Source organism: Mastigoproctus giganteus, chromosome 8 (genome assembly GCF_048544385.1).
Source record: "Mastigoproctus giganteus isolate SK-2022 chromosome 8, ASM4854438v1, whole genome shotgun sequence".
NCBI classification, from domain to species: domain Eukaryota; kingdom Metazoa; phylum Arthropoda; class Arachnida; order Uropygi; family Thelyphonidae; genus Mastigoproctus; species Mastigoproctus giganteus.
Window position 1 is genome coordinate 218396436 of NC_143582.1, and position 22291 is coordinate 218418726.

A 22291-nucleotide genomic window follows, 5' to 3' on the forward strand; every position below is an offset into this window, starting at 1 on the left:
TATCTCTTGTCGAACATTCCTCAATGAATTATTCAGCGCTGGGATCCGAATCGGGAGAGCGTCCTGCTGTATAGATTCAGACATTTGGGTCTCTGCCTAGCACAATATATATTTATTTGACACCACAATGTATATATTGAAGCTGGAATACCTATAGCACCTCAAACGTCTGGGAACTGTGCTCATGGAGGATTCAACAGGCCAACCTCAGAGCGACACCATCATCATCGGTCGGCTGTAAGAGGTTTTGTGCTGCACAACAGGTTCCTTCCAACTCAAATATTACCAACTCTTCATATCCTTAATTGCGACCACAGAAAGTGTCTCGATGATCACTGAATTGTGATCACTCCCATCTGTAATGGGCTATACCGCATAACTCGCAGGCAGGTGACTGTGGTTGTTTAATATGAGGCATGCTCTGCTCACAAGAACTAGAGCCTATTGTGCGTATGGACCAACATTTCACTAGTGAGATCTATGGGCTGCTCATAGAAGACCATGTACACGCTGCCATGTTGTATTTTATCCGGCGTATTATAGTCTTTCATGGCGCTCATCTGGCCTGCACTGTGCACGAGTGGTTCGAGGAACAAAGTGAACATAGCACCCATCTTAATTAGCCTCCAAATTCGCCTGATCACAAACCAATTGTGGGATGGAACATCTGTGCGATGTTTTAGAATGGGATGTGAGGCGTATACACACAACCGCCAGCTATTCCAGTATTTTTTAAAACCCTTGCAGCCTGCATGGCTGCAGATCCCTGCCGACATCTTTAGACATCTAATGGAATCAATGCCTAGGCAGATAGCGGCTGTTATCAGTACGAACGTTGGCTCAACACCATATTAGACAGGTGGTCACAGTTCAGTGATCACCGAGTGCACCTATTACACTCACTGGCCAAAACATTAGAAAACTTTATTCAATATTTAGTAGGACAGCCTGTTGCCAGAATTTCGACCCGCCCAAGTTGTAACGTGGATTAGAGTAGGTGTCTGTGGATATAGCTCCAGATTTGGCTATTCTGCAATCAGAATATTTCTCAGAAGCAGAATTATCTTGTCCGACAAATTTCAGAAACTCACAATTGGACTCAGATCTGGAGAATAAGGCTGTCAGGATGGATGTTGGAAATCTTAGGAATATTTCTAGAACCGTTCAGAGAGAACTCTTTCACGGTGGATAGTGGCATTGTCATTTTAAAAAGATTCATTGTAATCGGGTAAAAATCAAGCACTGCAGAGTGAAGTTAGAATGACAGAAAAATATTCATTGACGGTAACAAGACTTTCTATCGGTAACTGCCTTGAATGGTTTGAGCAGGCTCAATGCTGATCGAATTCTTCCTCTTGCAGAAATTACACACGTGAGCGGTTACAAATTCAAATTGAGGAAAGACAGTTGTAGAACAGATGTGTGGGAATTTGCCTTTAGCCAGAGGGTGGTTGATTGCTGGAACAAACTTCCATATGTTGTTGTGGATGTTGATACTTAAATAAATTCAAGGAAGAACTGGACAAACGTGCATAATTAAATATATATCCATTAAACTATATTTTTTTCTTACTACGATTTTTTGTCTCCTCCTTTGCGCTGTATTAAAAATGTTCCTTACAGACTCTTTAAAAGCAAAAGGAATAATTAAAAGAACAAACAACATCACACCAATTGAATGATTTACGTTTTCTTCAATGACGATGCTTGACTACTGTAAATTCTTTGCTTCATATTTCAAGAACGAGTTTAAATTATCACGGTGGAATTCATAACAGTCGTGATGAAGAAATGAAGCATTCCTTACAAGTCTGCATGCCCCACACTTTAAAAAGAGCACGATTATATAAATGGTTTGGTTTTCTCTTTCATATCACGTGATCGTTCTTAATTGCATTAGATTCAAAGTACATTTCGCTAGTCAAAAGTGTCTTTCGGTGTCAGATATAAGTGTCTGCGCTTTAGGAGACCATTTAACAACGCACATAAGAGCCAACTCTGTGGGGGGCTGAAGTCCATATTAATAACATGGTAAGCCTGTTACAAAGCCATTTTTATTAATAATAATTATTATTAATAAAATAAGATTTAGCTTAATAACCAAACACCTGTTAAAAATTAAATAATACGCGTTTTATGTTTAGTTAAATCATATTATTTGACTCGATTTTAACGTTTTTGAGTTGTTAACTGATCCAGTATTTTATTTATATTATTGCTTTTGGAAATGGAATTAAGTAAAGTTTGTACATTTTATTTTTTTTTTGTTTAGGCTAATTTAAAAATGCACATCTACTTAGAAATCATTTACAAGCTTCAATTTCAATTCCTAAATTTTGATGATTTAATGCACATTCTATGCCAATCTACAATGACAAGTACTTCATTAGAAGTACTTTCCATTGTAGAAGCCGAATGCTCTTCGTCATTCTTTTGTAGAGTCAAATCGACTCTTGTAGTCATATCCTGTCTCTACCCGAGGAAGAAGGGTTAATTTGAATGGGGGTTTTACCCTTATCTCTCAAAGTCTCCATCAGTAGGGGTGAGGTCGAATTTTCAAGAACAGGAAAGCTCTCAAAGTACGCTATTTAGGTCAACATAGAGCATGTGTCCACTTTAACAAACATCTCAGTTTTGAAAACTGCTGTTAACTTGTGAAAGAGCGAAAAATGATGACCTACATATACTGCTGAGAGACGGCACCACCAGAGAGAAAGACCGTTGCCATGAAAGGGTGTGCCTGGTCAGCAATGATGTTTAGATAGATGGTAGACATCTGAGTGTCCGGCTCATGGATAACTGGTCCCAGGGTATCCCAGCAGAACATCGCCCAAAGCACGACAAAGCTTGTTTTCGTCCCACAGTGCATCGAGGCGCCATCACTTCCCCAGGTAAACGACGCACACGGTCCCGGCCGTCCACATGATGTAACAGGAAACGTGATTCATCGGACCAGACAACCTTCATCCAATCACTCAAGGTCCAGTTTCGATGCTCGCGTGCCCATTGTAGGCGCTGTCGCCGGTGAACCGTGGTTAGCATGGCACTCGGAGCAGTGCCATGCTATGTGTTGTGTGTTGTGACGCATTACTCACGTCATCAACATTCCAATTATCGCCATTCTGTTGCCACGTACCATCCGGGAGAACCTTCAGTTCGTGGGGGTTCCCCCTCCTCGGACCACTTTCGGTAGATACTAACCACGGCTGCTGTGAGCATCCCACTAGCCGTGCCGTTTCGGATAAGCTCTGACCCAGTCGGCTGGCCATTACAATTTGGCCTTTGTCATCTGAAGAACAAGAACAAGAGTAACACTGATTAACGGAACTCGGCATCAGGTGGTTTTACCGTGTCCCGACCCGCGGACCCCTGTAGTTCATCTGTATTTGCTTCGATTTGCATAACGACGCGCAGGTCATAATATTCTGGCTCTTCAGTGTATACTGTATATACAACTGAACTAGATACCATATAATCATGATATACAAAGTTGAATCAGAGATACCTTGCATATATTAGTCTTATTACAGTTGTCCTTCACTAGTTCATCTGATTAGATAATTATATAAAAAAAAAAACACGATTCATTCTTCTTGTCTTATTTCCTAATTAACTTCTATCACTTATGCATTCATTTTCTTTGCTCCTTGATACAATACTGCTTCATATAGTAATATTCAAAAAGCTACTTTCATCATTCAACTCTTTATTCTCACTAGGCTGTTACGATATACTTGTAGATAAATCTTTAGTATTCTATTTTGCCTCCTTGTTACTAATCATTCAGATAAACTACTTGTACACAAATTTTCATCAATTAAAACACTATATTCAGCTTTGCTAATATACCTTATTTTTCTCTCATTTAAAACATATTCAGAATCTTTCTTTAAACCTTTTACATCCAGCGGAGCTATCTCTGCATCTTGTTGACTCCTGGCATGGTGCCATGAAGGGTAGAGTCATGGTACCTGCGTGCACTGGTGAACCTTACAATAAAGATCCTATCTATCTATATGTTTGTAGTTTTTGTGCATTTGTTGCTAACAATAAAACTGTTTTTTTGTAAAGACCATCACCAAGTTGTGATCTGGGGTACCTAGAGTATTTGATGGGTTGTTTGTGAGAAAAATATCAAGGGTGTTGGCGTCATGATTAGGTTTCTGTATTATCCTGGTAGGTAAATGAACAACCCAAATTTACCCGACACAGAAAATTTACAAAATAATTTGTACTAACCAACATGAATCCATGGATAAAGAATGGTTCATGGATAAATAGAAATCCTACAGGTCACCTGTAGGATTTCTATTTTTGTAACCCCTGGTTAAACAGGGCGTGAAAAGTAAAAGTGTATTCGTATGCTATATTTATTTATATTTAACTAAATGCCTTTTTGGATTCATTTCCCAGAGAAGCTTTGACATTTCTCAGAATATGTACCTAAATCGTTCCACATTCCTCACGACACACAATTCAGTACTACATAGATTTCGACTTCCATTATTAGGACGGCAAATGCGCTAACGAAATCTAACTAAATGCAAAATACGGTGACTGAGTCCGGGAAAAGACTTTAGCTTTTGGTTGGTGCCGTAAGAAATATTAAGATATAAACATTGCAACCTTGTGTGTTACTTGTATGAGAATGAAAAATATTTTGCAACCCACCCACATGCCATAATGATATCGCTCCTTCATGGGTGTAACTCGAACCGAATGATCCATCTTTGAGGGCACATTTTCATGAGGTCCTGACCATCAAGTGGTACTTCTACAATAGCAAAGAAACTCTAATTCCCCACTCAAGACTCTGTCTAGAGGTTCATCATGACACGGGGTTGTGTGTGAAAAATCTCTTCGCCAGTATCTAGAATTGGGGAGGTCAAAGATATTTCTTGTCATGGAAAATGACAAGAAGAGCAGGACAAACCAGATCGGACCTTTACGTAAGGGAAAGGGGATAGTAATAAATACACCAGCTGCCGTTGCAGATGAACTCAACAGTTATTTTGCATCGATATTTACAAATGAAAAGCCTTTTGTGGCAATGGGAAATTGTGGGAGCGAAGTTAAAAAATATGTAATTAATGATATTGAAATTTCGCAAGATTATTTAATGAAAAAACTTTCAAGCCTACAGACTAGTAAGGCTCCTGGAGTTGATGGAATATACCCTATAATCTTGAGAGAGGCGGCAAGCGAGTGCATTGAACCACTGAGGCTGGTTATGCGAGCATCACTAGACTCTGGGGAGATTCCCTTGGATTGGAAAAGTGCAAATGTATCTCCCATACATAAGGGTGGCTCTAAAAGTGAAGTGGGAAATTATCGACCTGTCAGTCTGACTTCAGTAGTAGGGAAAATCATGGAGGCATTGATCAAGGGTGGAATTCAGGATCATTTGGATCGAATTGAAATTCTCAAGGATACTCAGCATGGTTTTGTAAAGGGAAAATCATGTTTAACAAATCTGGTTCGCTATTTCGAAAGGGTCACTCACGAGCTGGATTTAGGGAATAATTTCGATATTGTTTATTTAGATTTCAGCAAAGCTTTTGACTCAGTCCCACATGAGCGGTTGCTTTATAAGCTGGAACAGGTTGGAATCACTGGAAAAATCCTTAGATGGATAGAAGGATGGCTTCAGGGCAGGAGGCAGAGGGTTGTGATAAATGGCTATTCCTCAGATTGGGTTGATGTAAGAAGTGGGGTTCCCCAAGGATCAGTATTAGGACCACTGTTGTTTTTAATTTTCATAAACGACATTGATGAAGGGATAGAGGGCGTGATGTCTAAATTTGCAGATGATGTTAAAATTGGTAGAGTAGTTAATGATCACTGTCAAGCTGAGCTTCTTCAGAGAGACCTAGATAGACTTTAAGAATGGTCAGAAAAATGGCAGCTGTGCTTTAATCCAACAAAGTGTAAGGTATTACACCTGGGAAACAGTAATCCCAAAATAACGTATTCACTTGGTGGAGTTCAACTAAACCCAGTACTGGAGGAAAGGGACTTGGGTGTTACGATACGGTCAGACATGAAATTCTCTGAGCATTGTAAACAGGTTGCAAGGAAGGCCCATGGTGTCCTATCGATGATCTATCGAACTTTTGCAAGTAGAGATAGGGACGTGATAATCCCATTATATAAGGCTTTTGTTAGACCACACTTGGAATACTGTGTTCAAGTATGGAGACCGCACCTAAAGAAAGACATCGAGCTTCTTGAAAGGGTGCAAAGAAGGGTAACTCGCCTGGTGAGATCGGCAAAAGGGCGTCCGTATGAAGAAAGACTTCGAATATGTGGGTTGCAGAGTTTGGAAACTAGACACCTTAGGGGAGATTTGATTGAGATGTTTAAGGCTCTGAGAGGCATCAGTAAAATGAATGAGGACAAAATTTTCAAGATTATAAATGATGCTAGAACTAGGGGACATAAATTCAAGTTACGCGGGGAAATGTTTAGATTGGACTGCAGGAAGTTTTATTTTAGCCAGCGAGTTATAAATTACTGGAATAAGTTGCCTTCATGGGTGGTAGAGGCCGACAGTTTGGGGAAATTCAAAGGTCATCTGGATAGTACCTTCGGGTAAGGGAAGCGCATAGGATGATAGGATTAATTTCCTTTTTATTTAATTTTTAATTTCATTTTATTATTTTTATTTATTTATTAATTATTATTATTTATTTATTTATTTAATTTTTGTTTTTATCATTGTTTTGTTCGGATTTTTTTTTTTTTTTTTTTGGCTGGTGCAGCATAAGCCATAGGCTTTCTTGCACCATACAGCCGTTACTAATACTAATACTAATACTAAAAATTGCGCAACTCTTGTTCAGCATCTCAGATGGTGCCATCGGAGGAGGATCACCGACACATAGTTGACAACCTACAAAGCGATATCACTACAATATTGCTATAGCAGCACAAAACCAGTCATCCCATTCCTCTCAACGACCATTCTTCAATTTCCTGAGCATTAATTGGCGTTCTCTAGCAATGTCAGGTTCCATCCCTGAGTACTCTCGCTGAAGCGTCATTAAAAATGGCCTTACCATCTTAAAGCCTAACGCTTTACTTGAGCACTAAGTTTGGGTAATTAGCAATGATCCCTGTCTTTGAGAAGAGCGTCTTTTAGTGCGCAGAACCAAAATGGATCCAGGAGAGTTTCCAGGTGAGGCATATCCAGGAGAGTGTTTCCAGATAAGGTCGAGATTCCTGTCAGCTACTGTATGCTGGTTCTTAGTGCTTTTTATTTTTTCTTACATGTGTATCTGCAGGCAGCAGTTTTCGATAACTTCTTTTCTGTATGTTTTGCTTGTGCAGAGTTTTTCAGGGTATTAAACAGCTTTAGAGTGTTTGCTGGAAAGAATCTTCTCAGCCTTTCCAATTGCGTAAATGCGGGCTCAAGTTGCTGTTCCTTACCTGCAACTCGTCTTTGTTTTTCTCCGGGCGTTACTATCCGCTCTCGGGCTTTCGGAGAGCCGTCCCGATAAGATCTGAGCAAGTGTCATTATTGTTTGTAGTCATCGTTTGTCTCCAGGGTGTATAATGTTCGTCTTGAGATAGTAAAAGGCTTAGCTGAAATTCTGTTCAGCCATCTCAAGAGCCAGTACTCTGTTCCTAGAAACGCCTTGATAGTGTTTTCTGGAGCTGAAGACCAGATTTGTGACGCATATAGAGGAACAGGGATAACACATCTATTGATATACTGAATCATTAAATTGGGGTTTCTAATACCGATGAGTTCCTGCCTGGTTGTCCAGGGCGCCGCGTATGTTCTCCTACGGATGTAAGCATAGTGCGGAAGGAAGTTCAGTCCTTCATCCCACTTGAGTCCATGATCAACATGTGACTGAACCTTTTGGACAAGGATGTCGTTCACGTATATTATTATTGTTTGGATTTATTTTATTTGTGGAGGTCATTTGTCTTCATTTAGGTGTAGCCCGATAGAGTCAAGGTATTTTTGTAGTTCTTTTGGCGTTAGCCACTGGGTTGCAGTAGTTGGCATATTTCTGGTCTTCTGAGGTAATAAAAAATTTCATATCGTCCGCATATGAGATGAATTGCTTCCTGTTTTGAGCTAAGAAAGGTTCGAGGGCTATGGCAAAGAGTGAGGCGGACAGTACGCCGCCTAGCGCACACATTCCCGTTTATTATTGTGATTTTTCTGCCCAGAAGAGTGTTCGTTAATAAATGGAGAACATTTCCCGTAATGAGGAGTAGTCCCTCAGAATAACTATTAGAGCTGGGATGGATATGTTGTGGAATGTGGCTGCCACATCTAGAAAACAACATCCAGTTACTGCTTGTTATTTAGTGCTTGCTGGATCCTTAGTAGGGTTCCCATGAGGTTGGTGATGGTCGATCTCTGAGGGAGTACTGAGTGCAGGTGTTCAGGTCTGTGTTTGAAGCAATGTACATGATTATGTCCAGGACTGTTTTTTCGAAGATTTTTTGCAAAGAGCATCCTGCAGCGATTGGTCTGATGTCTTTTACAGATTTAGGGTTTTTTATTTTGGGGATAGATTTTGCGTAATAGCTTTTCCACAGCTTCGGGACATCGTCTTCCACCATTATTCTCTGAAATAGATGTAATAATATATCGATGATGAAACAGCAACATATTTTAATCATAAAAAGTGCGAATTTGTCTACCCCGATTGTAGCTTTATTTGGGAGATTTGATTGCTCTTTTTAAGTTGTCTCTGCTGATACTGATTTCCTTCAATTCTTTGTTGTTAGTCACAATTTGATTAGTGTTCCTAATTTTCTTGATTACATCTTGCATTTTGTTAATGTTATCTTCACTGTTAACTTGATTTTCCTTGAAGGGTGTTCCAAACTTAGCTTCAGCCCAATCCTTAAAGGTTTTCTCAGTCATTTTATGCATGTAGCTTTTTTTGTTGGCAATTCTTTTTCCCTTTTTTAATTTTGTTATAATCATTTCAAGGTGTGTGTGTTTCTTAGCCTTCCTGAAACGTTCTCTTTCACGCTTGTACCGGATTTGATCCTCTGGATGCCTTGTTCTTATCCATTTCATGTACAGTTTTTGTTTATTTTTGAAAATTATTTTTAATTGTGGGCTGAATCAAGGGTTTGCCCTCTCTGACACTTTTACTTCTTTAGAAGCTCCTTCTTGCTCTATATATAAAAGTGGTTGCGAGAGTGTTGTTAAGGCAGCATCGGTGCTCAAGAGGTATAGGTTTAGCCAATTGTATTCGGTAAGGTGTTTTTCAATGACGTCATTTTTGATATATTTTGTTGAGAAGATTCCCTTCTTTATACTTTTCGAATGCCAACCAGATTGTCGGATGTCTCGTTGTCTTCTTAATGTGGCTTCAAATGTGAGTGGTCGGTGATCTGGCGCGAATTTCATAACGTTCTCCTTCAACTTTATGTGTGAAGTGTTGTAGTAAATGCAGTCCAGGCACTGAGTTCCTCTTGTTGCTGGTGTACTGAATTGGTCCATATTTAAGGCTTGCACTGTCCCATCCAATTCACTTTTTGCCTCCCGATGTTTTGGGTAAGCCACGTAAAAAGCTCAGCTCTGTTTTATTTGGTATGCTCTGGGGGTAGATATATTAAGCATAATTGAAATCTCTTCATTTCTGTTCCAAAGATGGCAATGATTGCCTCGAAAATTTCCGATAGCGATTCATGTTCTCTGACTACCGTCAATCCTTTTTTGAACAGAATCATTACCCCGCCTCCTGTTCTATTTTCTCTACCATTTGCAAGGCAATAGTAACGGGAGGAGTGCGCAATGGCATCGAGGTACCTGTTATTTTGGAGTCATGTTTCTACTAAACATATGCGATCATGCTCCGAGTTAAGCAATAAATTTGTAGTGTGTGCAGCTTATTCGAAGTACTTCTTAAATTTAGCAGGAAAATAATGACCCCATTAAATTCTTTTTCGTCAGCTGAGTTGTTTGCTGATTGCTATTGGGCAGTTCGCAAGTTCGCCGCGTTGTTCCTACATGTTGAATGCCGGATGTCTTGTGCGAATTTTCTTAACTTCTACGTCGATCCGGATTCCTCTGTTGCACATTTTTTTTTATGAGATTTGGCTTCGTCTGCGGGTCGAGTCTTGAGATAAATATTTTTCCTCTGGTTTGTACAGAGGTTATGTTGAATCTGTCCGCTAGTCTCTGAGTGTGTCCTAACGAACGTTTCGTTGCGGTGTCAGATCTGTTGTGCTCATCATTGCTTTGTGATGTTTTTTGATGCTTGTAGCCAACAGGATTGCTATGTAAAGTGGTTTGCTGTGTGTGGGGAGGCATCCACGCGGCAGATTCACTTTACGCGTTTTCCTGCGGTTACTTCGGGGGTAGGGTCGCAATTTGAGCGAACGTAGGTTGTCTAGTGAGACCAATATCTATTTCTGTCGTCTTTGGGTTCTGGGTTGGTAGGGGGTTAGGAAACATTTTGACAGGGTCTGATCTTGTTCCTGGTTTAGACTCGATGTCTTTCTCGGTGGATATTTCGGCTACTGATACTCTCTGCTTACGTGTCTCGCCACCCTCGTTATGTAAGATATTACTCCTATCATTCCTTATTTTTCCTTCTGCATCACTCTGTATACGTTTATTATGTTCTGTCTTCATCGCGTCCGCATCATTGGTTATTGCCCTATTTTGCTGTTTCTTTATAGTGAATACTGCATTGTGTTTGTCATTTCTTCTATCTATTAATTGTAATTGCGCCACTACTTTATTTAATTTTTCCTCGTAATAATTTTAATATTTTGCTTCTTTAGTTCGTCGTTCTCCTCCTGGATCTCCCGCAGGGCCTTGTACATCGGAGAGAGACAGAGGAGTTCTGTTAAGTGATACTCATGTCTGTTCACGTTCCGTTCCGAGCTGTAGAGTTCATTTTCCCCCGTTGCCTCGGACTCTAGTCTCTGTACTGGGATTTCTATCACCGTCCTGGGTTCTCGTATCACGTCTCTGATGTTCGCAGTTATCTGGGCATGCTTCACACCCGAGGATTTCTATTACCGTGTCATTAATTATATCATTTCGTTCTCCGGATATCCGAAAGCAGCTACTTTGCGAGAATTCCGTTGTCTCTGTATCACTGCAGTCGTCGACACCTGACTCGCCTTCGATAGACAGTTCCTTAGATGTCTTAAATAAAAATAAATAAATTTTCTGTTTATACTCCGGGACGACCAAACGGTCAGAGGAGTTCATAAGATAGATAGAATACAAGAAACAGTACCATATTTAGCAGTCACGGGCTTGAACCCCTGTCACTCAAGGCACGTGTACTTATGCACCCGCGCGCCTGACCACTAGGCTACGGCGGCCTGTTATTTGCTGGCTCTCTCCCATCATTCTCTCTCTTGGTGTCAACTGAAGAGCAACATCTCCCATTAACTGCCTTACAACCTATGCATTTAATAGTATACTTGTTTGCTTTTTGGCATAAGCCACATGTTTCTTCAGTTACTTCTGATCCCAAAACTTTATCCATTCTTTCTACGTCAGACATGTGTCGCAATTTTGCTTTTAAGGTATTTAATTCCCTGTGGGCAAACAACAGAAGGTGGGCTGCTGAAACTGTTCTAAAGCCTTTCAGCCCAGCTGCACTAATAGCAATATCTATTAGGGTATGGGAATCAGCAGGATGTATGATCTGGTAGTGACTTAATGTGGTCTGTTGCCTCGGTGGGCCCACGTATTGCATTTTAAGCTATACTGTACTGGAAAATGTCCGATCGGATTTTCGCGTTTTAATCTTAAAAATAAGATCTACCCGCTTACTGTAGTCTCCTGCTGGTATTTGCTTCAGTAGTTGAAGAAGAGAGCTACCTGCTGATACAAAATGTGTGTAGTTTGAGAGCTATTATCCTTACTAAATTAAATAAAAAGCGGAACACCGAAATTCAGTCCTTAAAGACTTCCGTCACCTAGCGGTATCTAGTTGATATGCAATTCAGCTCCCCACAGCGTTGGCTCTTATATGAATTAATAATAACCACGAAATTTTACAGAAATGAGTTTCTAAATTGGATAAAAGTCTTAAGAACGATCATCCGATATTAAAAAGACTGTAATCGCGCTGTTCTTGTTTGATATCACCCCAGAGAATCCTGGAAACAAACAGTAGGTGAAATTGGATATATAATTACTGGTGTGAATACTAAGCTCTAAAAGTCAAGAGAATAGTTGCAATCTATAACCTGACAAAATAATTCTTGAATAACAGGGCTATGGTGGATAGAAAATAAAGCGCAGAGCAGTTAAAAAGTATACTCTCATAAATTTTAAACCTCGTTGTACAGGTTTGAAATTTAGGAGAGTAATCTGCCCCATCTATACCCTCCCGCACAAATCAATCCATGTTTGAGAACAATCTCGCGGACTATAGAGTTCAAAAAACAAATCAAATCAATGATGAGCACAGTAGAACCGAGACCACAACGAAACGTGTCGCGGGACACAGTCAGAGGCTTGCCGATAGATTTAACATATCCTCTGTACAAACCAGAGGAAAAATATTTATCTCAACCCGCAGACAGGTCCAAATCTTATTAAAGAAATGTGCGACAGAGGATTAGGGATTGACGTAGAGGTCAAGCAAATAGCAATCAACAGTCAATTTTTCTCTCGCAAAAGAATCGAACTAGATTATTATCTTCTTGCAAAACGTAAGAAGCATATCGAATAAGCTTCACGCACTACAAACCTTACCACTCAACTCAGAGAATGATTGCATATGCTTAGTTGAAACATGCCTCCATAATAACAGACAGCCGGACGCCCTTGCACACTCCTCCGGTTAAAACTGCATCGCAAATGGAAGAGAGGGTAAAAGAGGAGGCGGTGTAATGATTCTTTTCAAGAAAGGATTCTCAGTAGTCAAAGAACTTGAGGCGCAATCGGAAAATTTCGAGGCTATCATTGTCACTTTTGGTACGGAAACGAGGAGATTGCAATTATGCGTAATATACCTACCACCGGAGCACACTAAACAAAACAGAGCCGAGCTTCCTATGTGGCTCACCTAAAACCTGAGCACGAACACAGACACAATCATAAGGGGGGACCTAAATATGCCACTACCAAAACATCGGGAGGCAAAAAGCGAGTTGGACGATACAATGAAAGCTTTAAACATGATCCAAATGAAAGCACCAGCAACAAGAGGAACTCAGTGCCTGGATCTCATATACTACAATACCCTAGATATAAAGTTGAGGAATAACTACATGAAATTCACTTCGGATCACCAACCGCTCGCGTGTGAAGCCACTTTAAGAAGAATCCAGGACATCCGTTAAACTGGTCCGTATCCAGAAAGTGAAACAAAGATAATTTTCTCATCAAAATATATTAAACGTGACGTCATTCTGAAACATCTGATGGCATATAATTGGCAAAACTTGTACCCTTTGGGCACTGATGATGCCTTATCAGCGCTCTCACAATCACTCATGCGTATGGCTGAAGAAGGAGCATCTAAGGAAATAAAATTATCAGACAGGGCAAAGTCCTGGTTCAACTCACAGTTGAAAGTAATCTTCAAAAATAAGCAAAAATTGTTCAGGAAATGGAAAAGAACTGGGAATCCAGAGGACCACACCCGGTACAAACACGAAAGAGCACGTTTCATGAAGGGGAAGAAACGGGCACACATAGATATGGCTAAAGCAAAACTAAAAAAAAGGCAAAAGAATTGTCAGCAAAAAAAGCCTCGCGCATAAAATGACTGAGACATCCTTTAAGGAATGGACCGAAGCCACTTTCGGAACACCCCTCAAGGAAAACCAAATTGACAGCGAAGCAAACAGTAGCAGGATACAAGATGTAGTCAAGGGGTTTAAGGAATCTATCGATAGTAATCGGATTGTCACTAACAATGAACATCTAAAGGAAATCAGTATTAGCAGAGACAACTTAAAAAGTGTAATCAACAGCCTCCCAAATAAAGCAACGATTGGGCCAGATAATTTCCCACTATTTATGATCAAAATCTGTAGCTGTTACATCATCGATGTACTACTACACATATTCCAGAGAATTTTGATGGAGGAGAACTTCCCGAAGCTGTGGAAAAGCTATTTTGTAAAACCTATCCTCAAAATAAAAAAAACCAAAATCTGTAAAAGACTTCAGACCAATCGCTATCGGATGCTCTTTGCAAAAAATCTTTGAAAAAACAATCCTGCGCACTATTATCGAGCATTGCTTTAAGCACAGGCCAGAATACTTGCACTCAGTACGTCCACAGAGATCAACCATCATCAACCTCATGGGGACACTGCTAAGGATCCAGCAAGCACTAAACAGCAAGCAGCAGGTGGACGTAGTCTTTTTAGATGTGGCAGCCGCGTATGATAACATATCCATCCCAGCTCTCATAGTCATTCTGCGGGACTACTTTCACATTACAGGAAATGCCCTCCATTTATTAAAGAGCACTCTTCGGCGCAACGTATGAGGTTGATAAAGGTGTCCCGCAAGGCGGAGTCTTGTCTTCCACACTTTTTGCCATAGCCCTTGAACCCTTCTTAGGCCAGAACAAGAAGCTCTTCATCACATACGCCTAAGACGGCACAAATGACTTTCACAAATAAAATAAAGCCAAACAAAATGGAAATATTTGTGAACGGCATCCTCGTCCAAAAGGCCCAGTCACACGTTGATCTTGGTCTCAAGTGGGACGAAGACCTGACCTTCCGCCCGCACTTCGCATACATCCGTAACAAAACATACGCGGCGCTATGGGCAACCAGGCAGGAGCTCACCGGTATTAAAGACCCCGGTCTGATGAAGCAATACATCAACAGATGTGTTACTCCTATTTCCCTATACGCGACACAAATCTGGTCTTTAGCTCCCGAATGCAGTATCAAAGCCTTTCTAGGACTCAAATACTGGCTCTTGAGATGGCTGAACAGAATTTCAGCTAAGCCTTTTACCATCTCAAGAGCTATACTATACTCCAATTTAGAGGTCACACCCTGGAGACAAATAATCACGTCAAGAAACATAATGAACCTCGCTCAGCTTTTAACGGGACGACTGGATGCACCGAAAGCCCGAGAGTGGATAATAATACCCGGCGAAAAACCAAGACGAGTTACAGAAAAGGAACCACAACTGAAAGCGGCATTGACGCAGTTGGATAGCCTCGGAAGATTCTTTCCAGCAAACACCATCCAGCAATTTAACAACCTCTAATTGTAACATAGATGTATATTTTGTAACATAGTTGTATATCTGTGATCACCCTCTAGCCAGTGGCTGTAACCGGGTGTTCTCCTAAGAGAAATAAACTGATGATAATAATAAAATAATAATAATAAATGAAAAGTATGGAAAGTATATATAAAGAGGTAGATGCAGACAAAACAAGTTAGAGGAGCAACTGGTAAAAGGATAATTGCTGCTTTTTATTCCTCATTACGTTAAAGGGAGGATGAATATTATCAAACAGGTCAAGGTATCAAAGTCTGAGAGTAACGTACTCAGTACTCAACGAAGATGTTATCAGAAATAGGATTGGCACTTTAAACACTTGCGCAACGAATAAAGGTTATCGCAAATGAAATCTTTCCGTATGTCAGTGGTCAACTGATATTCCTTATTAATTTAAAGATGCCATCTGAAATGCTGCATAAGAAGAAGTTAACTTCAATGGCAGAAAAGGCTATTGATATCTTAACGTCCGTTAACAGTTATCTTTTGATTCAGGTCAGAGTAACGCTCTAGACAGTTTTGAACGAGTCACTGATTTTGTAGTTTCGGTTATGAAAAGCCCCAGACAGAGATCTAGACTCTGATCGAGACCTGATTGACCTTGTTCTTTCGATGCAGATACCCCTATGTAAGAGTTATACTTTAGACAGTCGACGGTGACTGTTGAACTGAATAAGGCTTTCTCTCATTGATGGGTAACGTCTTCGAGAACTAAAGCTCACGAAATTGCGGACGCGATTCGGATTAACATAAATTTCTGGAATAGGTGATCTTTGAACATTGGAAGCAGTTTCTACAATTAACAGGATTCAGTTGCTACTTTGACGAAGTGATAATACTACGGTATATAGGTGGGTGGTTTCAACGATTATTTTGTTCCTTCTTTAAAGCGTGGTGGCCTAAATTTTTGCAAAAATGGTGGTGCAACCCTGACAAATGGATTTTTTGAATTCTCTTGGAGTTTGCCAATATTTCTTATTTCCTTAATGTATCGCAATACTTTCGTATTTTGTTTTTAGTTTTTAATTAAAAATTGCAACTATCTCTGTTTCTTGTAACCTTTATTTAAAAATAAAATATGGACTCTGCAGAAGATAAGTTTCTTCCATTTTCCACTTTTAAGAACTGTTAAACGCATTTTCCTTTTGTCTTCCACCCGTATCCTTTACAGATGATTGCTGTCCATACCACAGTGATTTCCTTTGTTTTCTCAATTGTGATTCCTGCTAACTGTGCTCCAACAATAACAACTTCCTGAAAATAGGAAGGAACACCAATCTTTACAATGATTGGATCGACTAATGAACTCAGGAAAGCGTCCACTATTTATCTGATACCACGAAACTTGTGAACATGGTATATTTTAACTTACTAAGTTTAATTATATGCTGATGTCAATTGACACTGTTTCTAAAGGTTTATTTTAAATAAATATTATAATTATAAAAAGAAATATTAATCATAAAAATGAAATGTGTTTTCTTTTTTAAATCCATAAACATGTATCGTCCAGACTCTTTCAATTCAAAAGAGCAAATTGCGAAAGAACCAAGAGTACTCACCAATTTAATGACTTGCCTTTTCCTCCATGATGACAGTTTATCTACCATAGATTTCTCTATATTTCAAGAAACAATTTAAATTACTAAGAAGGCATTCATAATCAGAGACGAATGTGCAAATATTGCTTACGTGTTCGGGCGATCCACAGATTAAATGAAAATATCACAATTAGCTTTGCTTTTCATACCGTATTCAAATTAAATTTCACTCAAATTTTCCAATCAAAAACGTTTCGATTGAAATATAATTCTGTGTGATTCATGAGGCTATTTTTTAATTATAAGAACAGGTGCTTTGTGGAGCTGAAGGCCTCATTAATAACCTGGTTAGCCCGTTTACAATGTCATATTTATTATTACAAATAATCGTTATTAAAATAGGATTTAAAGCCTGTTTCGACGAGAGGTCAGGAGCCGTAATGTAATTGCACCGGCTCTTTGAGTGGAACGAGGTTCAAGCCCCTGATTCCCAAAGACAGTCGATCTACCGACCAGAGTAGCAGATTGCTGTCCATTTCCCTCAACACGGCTTGTTAAGAAGCCCCCCATCTTGTAGTACATTGACAATGGCTGCAGATTTACTTATGATTTAGTTTAACAACAAAACACCTAATTAAACTTTGTGCAATGGTCTGCAAAAACAATTTTTTTTGCCCTATTTGCAACAGAACTATGAGTTCTTGAAGGATCTGGAATTTGGTAATTGAGTGCATATAAGATATCCACTTCTTTCTGGAAAAGAAAGAATTGAATTTCTTATGTAATAGTTTTGATACTAGAGAGCTATTAAGTGCTCGATATTTCCTATATTCTATTACAGTATTATGAATCAACAGGGCTTATCTTTGTTTTTGATATAGGAAGCTTCTTTTCCAACTCTCCTTGTCCAACTCGCTACTAATTCATGGGGAAGGTGATATCAATTTTGCAAGACATTGTCATAAAGTTAGATTTTGGAGATCTAAACGGGCTAATAATTAAGGATCGATTTTTTCTTTTTGGTGCTGTGGCGGGAATTTTGAGTTAAATTTAGGGGTCTAATAATTGGATATGGGGTGGGGGGTGGGGGTTATTCTCTACATTCCTTAAGTCGGACTAGAATTTTTCGGGGTGTCATGTTCACAGGAAGAGAGCTACTCACAATTAATCCGAAACTTTTGTCTTATGTTGTAGTGTTTGTTCTTCACGCATGCGTATAAGTGACCAATCGTCGGACAATAGGAATGGCCTACGGATATTGATTGAAGTTGCATGTAGTTTCATCTCTAAGGTTTCTGCAATAAGTAGTTTGTAGTAGTTGTGTTGAACATTTATAATTTTAGTTTCATTAAAGCCGAATGTATGTTGTTCATTTATGGCGTGGAACGAAAGTTCCGATGCATTTGAACGACCCGCCCGCACAGAAGCTTCGTGTTGTTTTGCTCGAAGCTGTGCCCCTCCGATGGTGGATCCTACGTAGACAGCGTCACAATTTTTGCATGGTATACTGTATACTACGTCATGCTGTGATTGGAATGTGGTGTTTGAAGGTCGATTTCTGAAGAATGTGTATAATTTGTTCATGGGTTTTGCTATGATTTTCATATCGGTTCCCTTGCATATTTGGTTAAGTTTTTTGTACCAGTGCTCGATATATGGAATGATGATGAAATATATTTTGGTCTTGTCGGATTTTTTTGCAATGTTTGTTGTGAGGTTGTTGTTATTTATTTTATCACGGGCTATTGTTTTGACTTTGTTTATATAGGTTAGTGGGTAACCCCTATTTGAGAATCTTCTAGTTAGTTCATTTATTTCAGTGGTTAGATAAATCTGGGTGGAAAAATATTTAAAGGCATTTTGAAATTGGTTCAGCATGACCGATTTTTTGTATGGTTGGGGATGGTAACTGTGGAAGTGCAGAAGCATCCTGAATTCTTATATGACACGATGGGACGTATTGGGTATCCTCTTTTGTGTAATTTTACTTGGCCGAATAAGGTTGGGATATTGTATGTGCGGGCTTTAATTTGTTTGAGCTGAGCCATGGTGATGTGGTCATCTTTCCAATAGGTGGTGAGCAATTTTTTATATTTGTTAACTAAGCTGTTGAACTCTGATGGTGCAACCTCTTCGTATGTAGTTGTGTCTGAAATGATGGTGTATAATTTATTTATATAGTCTCCTTTATTGAGAATAACTACTGTATGGCCTTTGTCTGCCGTTTGAATAATGATATCTCGGTTTTGTCTAAGTGTGTGTAAAGCTTTTGCTTCTTCTCTATGTCGTTTTGATATTGAGGGGATAGCTTGGTTTATGATTCGATTGGTTTGTTGGATTAATACGTTTTTTTTGTGGCAAATCTCTAAGAGCGAACTCGAGGTCAATAATCATTTGTTTCTTGGGGGGGAATCTCGGCGGTAAATTATAATTTAAACCTTTATTTAATAAAGGTTTGCTTCTCAGCAAACAGCCCTATTAAATAAAGGTTTAAATACCACTCCGAGAACTCCCAACATATAACATAAAAAAACTATGATGCGTTATTCATGAACCTCAAAGATCTCCATATCAAGGAGGATATGAAGTTATATTCACTCGATGTGACTTCACTATACACTAATGTAAATGTACCCTACGCCTTAGACATAGTCTGGGCATACTTAAACGATGTATGCCCAGTACAAAAATTAATAACACCAGACTCCCGAAAGACAGAATATTCGAACTAACAAAACTATTAGTAAATGCAAATTACATTCTATTCCAAGAAAAAATATACAGACAGATTTTTGGCCTCCCAATGGGCCTAAACATTAGTGGACTCATTGCCGAACTATACTTAGACAAATTAGAAAAGATCCATCTTGATCCATTTATACCACAGATCACATATTACGGAAGATATTTGGATGACATCCTAATCATCACAGATCACTTGACCATAAACAATATTCTACAGGTTTTTAATAACATCCATCAGAGACTAAATTTTGAATTAGAAACTGAAGCAGAATCCCACTCCATAAATTTCCTTAATTTTACCATACACAAATTAGGACAAAAACTAAATTTCAGCATATATAGAAAACCCACTAATAAAGGGATGCTTCTGCACTTCCACAGTTACCATCCCCAATCATACAAAAAATCGGTCATGCTGAACCAATTTCAAAATGCCTTTAAATAATTTTCCACCCAGATTTATCTAACCACTGAAATAAATGAACTAACTAGAAGATTCTCAAATAGGGGTTACCCACTAACTTATATAAACAAAGTCAAAACAATAGCCCGTGATAAAATAAATAACAACAACCTCACAACAAACATTGCAAAAAAATCCGACAAGACCAAAATATATTTCATCATCATTCCATATATCGAGCACTGGTACAAAAAACTTAACCAAGTATGCAAGGGAACCGACATGAAAATCATAGCAAAACCCATGAACAAATTATACACATTCTTCAGAAATCGACCTTCAAACACCACATTCCAATCACAGCATGACGTAGTATACAGTATACCATGCAAAAATTGTGACGCTGTCTACGTAGGATCCACCATCGGAGGGGCACAGCTTCGAGCAAAACAACACGAAGCTTCTGCGCGGGCGGGTCGTTCAAATGCATCGGAACTTTCGTTCCACGCCATAAATGAACGACATACATTCGGCTTTAATGAAACTAAAATTATAAATGTTCAACACAACTACTACAAACTACTTATTGCAGAAACCTTAGAGATGAAACTACATGCAACTTCAATCAATATCCGTAGGCCATTCCTATTGTCCGACGATTGGTCACTTATACGCATGCGTGAAGAACAAACACTACAACATAAGACAAAAGTTTCGGTTTAATTGTGAGTAGCTCTCTTCCTGTGAACATGACACCCCGAAAAGTTCTAGTCCGACTTAAGGAATGTAGAGAATAACCCCCACCCCCCACCCCATATCCAATTATTAGACCCCTAAATTTAACTCAAAATTCCCGCCACAGCACCAAAAAGAAAAAATCGATCCTTAATTATTAGCCAGTTTAGACCTCCAAAATCTAACTTTATGACAATGTCTTGCAAAATTGATATCACCTTCCCCATGAATTAGTAGCGAGTTGGACAAGGAGAGTTGGAAAAGAAGCTTCCTATATCAAAAACAAAGGTAAGCCCTGTCGATTCATAATTATGTAATTGTGGAAAAGGATAACTCGTGGTCTAACGAGTCTCGATTCACATTTTGTTGTACCAAAATTATGGTGTTAGTATGGCTTAAACCTTATGACGCCAAGCAGCCAGACTGCCTCGTGTCCACCATTCAAGTGGCTGATGTTATTTTATTTGATATTCATTTATTTCCACATGAGTGTGCACCCCCTGAAAATCCTGGTTCGGCTAGTAGTGTGTACATTATGAGTATTCGTGGTGATTACACTGATTGAATTTACAAGAAAAACACATTTACAATTAAGCTAATATAGACACTGAATTTTCAGAACTGTGAAAAAGTAGTACGATCAATAGGTCTAGTTTATACGCTTGCTTAAAGGTGCCTTGTGAATAGCGCTTCGAGCTGCAGAATGGTGATGCATCAATTCCAAAGAGGAGTTGTAGACATGTATGTAGACATGTATAGTATCTTATGTAGGACGGCACCTGAACGAAAGTTCAACTCCGTCTTTGTACACTGTGGTGGTTACAGAGCACTGTAACAGGCCAGAAATGTGTGTAACGTTATGTTCGTGCAGTGTATGTGTTGTTTAGTTGTTTCTGGCCGTTTTGTCACCGGGCAGGCGATCACCTGGAAAGCCTGCCCAGTGTCCGTCTACACCACGGGGAAGTAGGCCACAACTGCGCAAGAACCATGGCCAACCTCAACAGTCACGTACTGAATGTCCAAAGAGGGTTTGGAGCCATTCAAAAGAACCCCGTGCCAGCAAGCCGGCAACAGCGCACGCGCGCGCACGCACGCACACACACACACACACACACACACACACACACACACACACACACACACACACACACACACACACACACACACACAGGAGACAGGACAGCAGAAGACGAAGAAATAAGGATGAGAATAGCATAAAGTAAAAAAAAAATAAATAAATAAAATAAATTAAAAAAAAAATAATAATAATAATAATAAAAAAATAATTAAATAAAAAAAAAATATATATATATAAGAAGAAACAAAATATATAGAAAATATATGTATTAAAAAAAAAAAAAAAAGAAAAAGTAAAATAAAATCTTTATCCATTTCTTGCCCACATCTTTATGCAGTGCTGCCCGAAGTGGTCCACAAAGAGAAAAGGTGTATTGTCAAACAGAAGTAGTAATGTCATTCAATCATGATCGGCAGGAACAAATTCTAGATATAATTCTGAATTCTGTTAAACTGGAGTGGTGTCAGAAGTCTCTGGTAGATGACGGCATCCCTGAGCAGAGGTTCAGTTGAAGAGAGTCTTAGTATTAGTAACGGCCGTATGGTGCAAGAAAGCCTATGGCTTATGCTGCA

General features: G+C 39.2%; 1 protein-coding gene across 1 annotated transcript in view; it reads left to right on the top strand.

Annotated features, from left to right (window-relative positions):
* The first annotated feature begins 1971 nt into the window (after positions 1–1971).
* Positions 1972–22291, top strand: part of LOC150082295 (juvenile hormone acid O-methyltransferase-like) — a 70366-nt gene continuing 50046 nt past the window's right edge. The window contains exon 1 of the mRNA XM_090380477.1: positions 1972–2031. Within this exon, the coding sequence (XP_090236603.1) occupies positions 2029–2031 (3 nt within the window). The 5' untranslated portion in view covers positions 1972–2028. The remainder of the gene's footprint in view (positions 2032–22291) is intronic.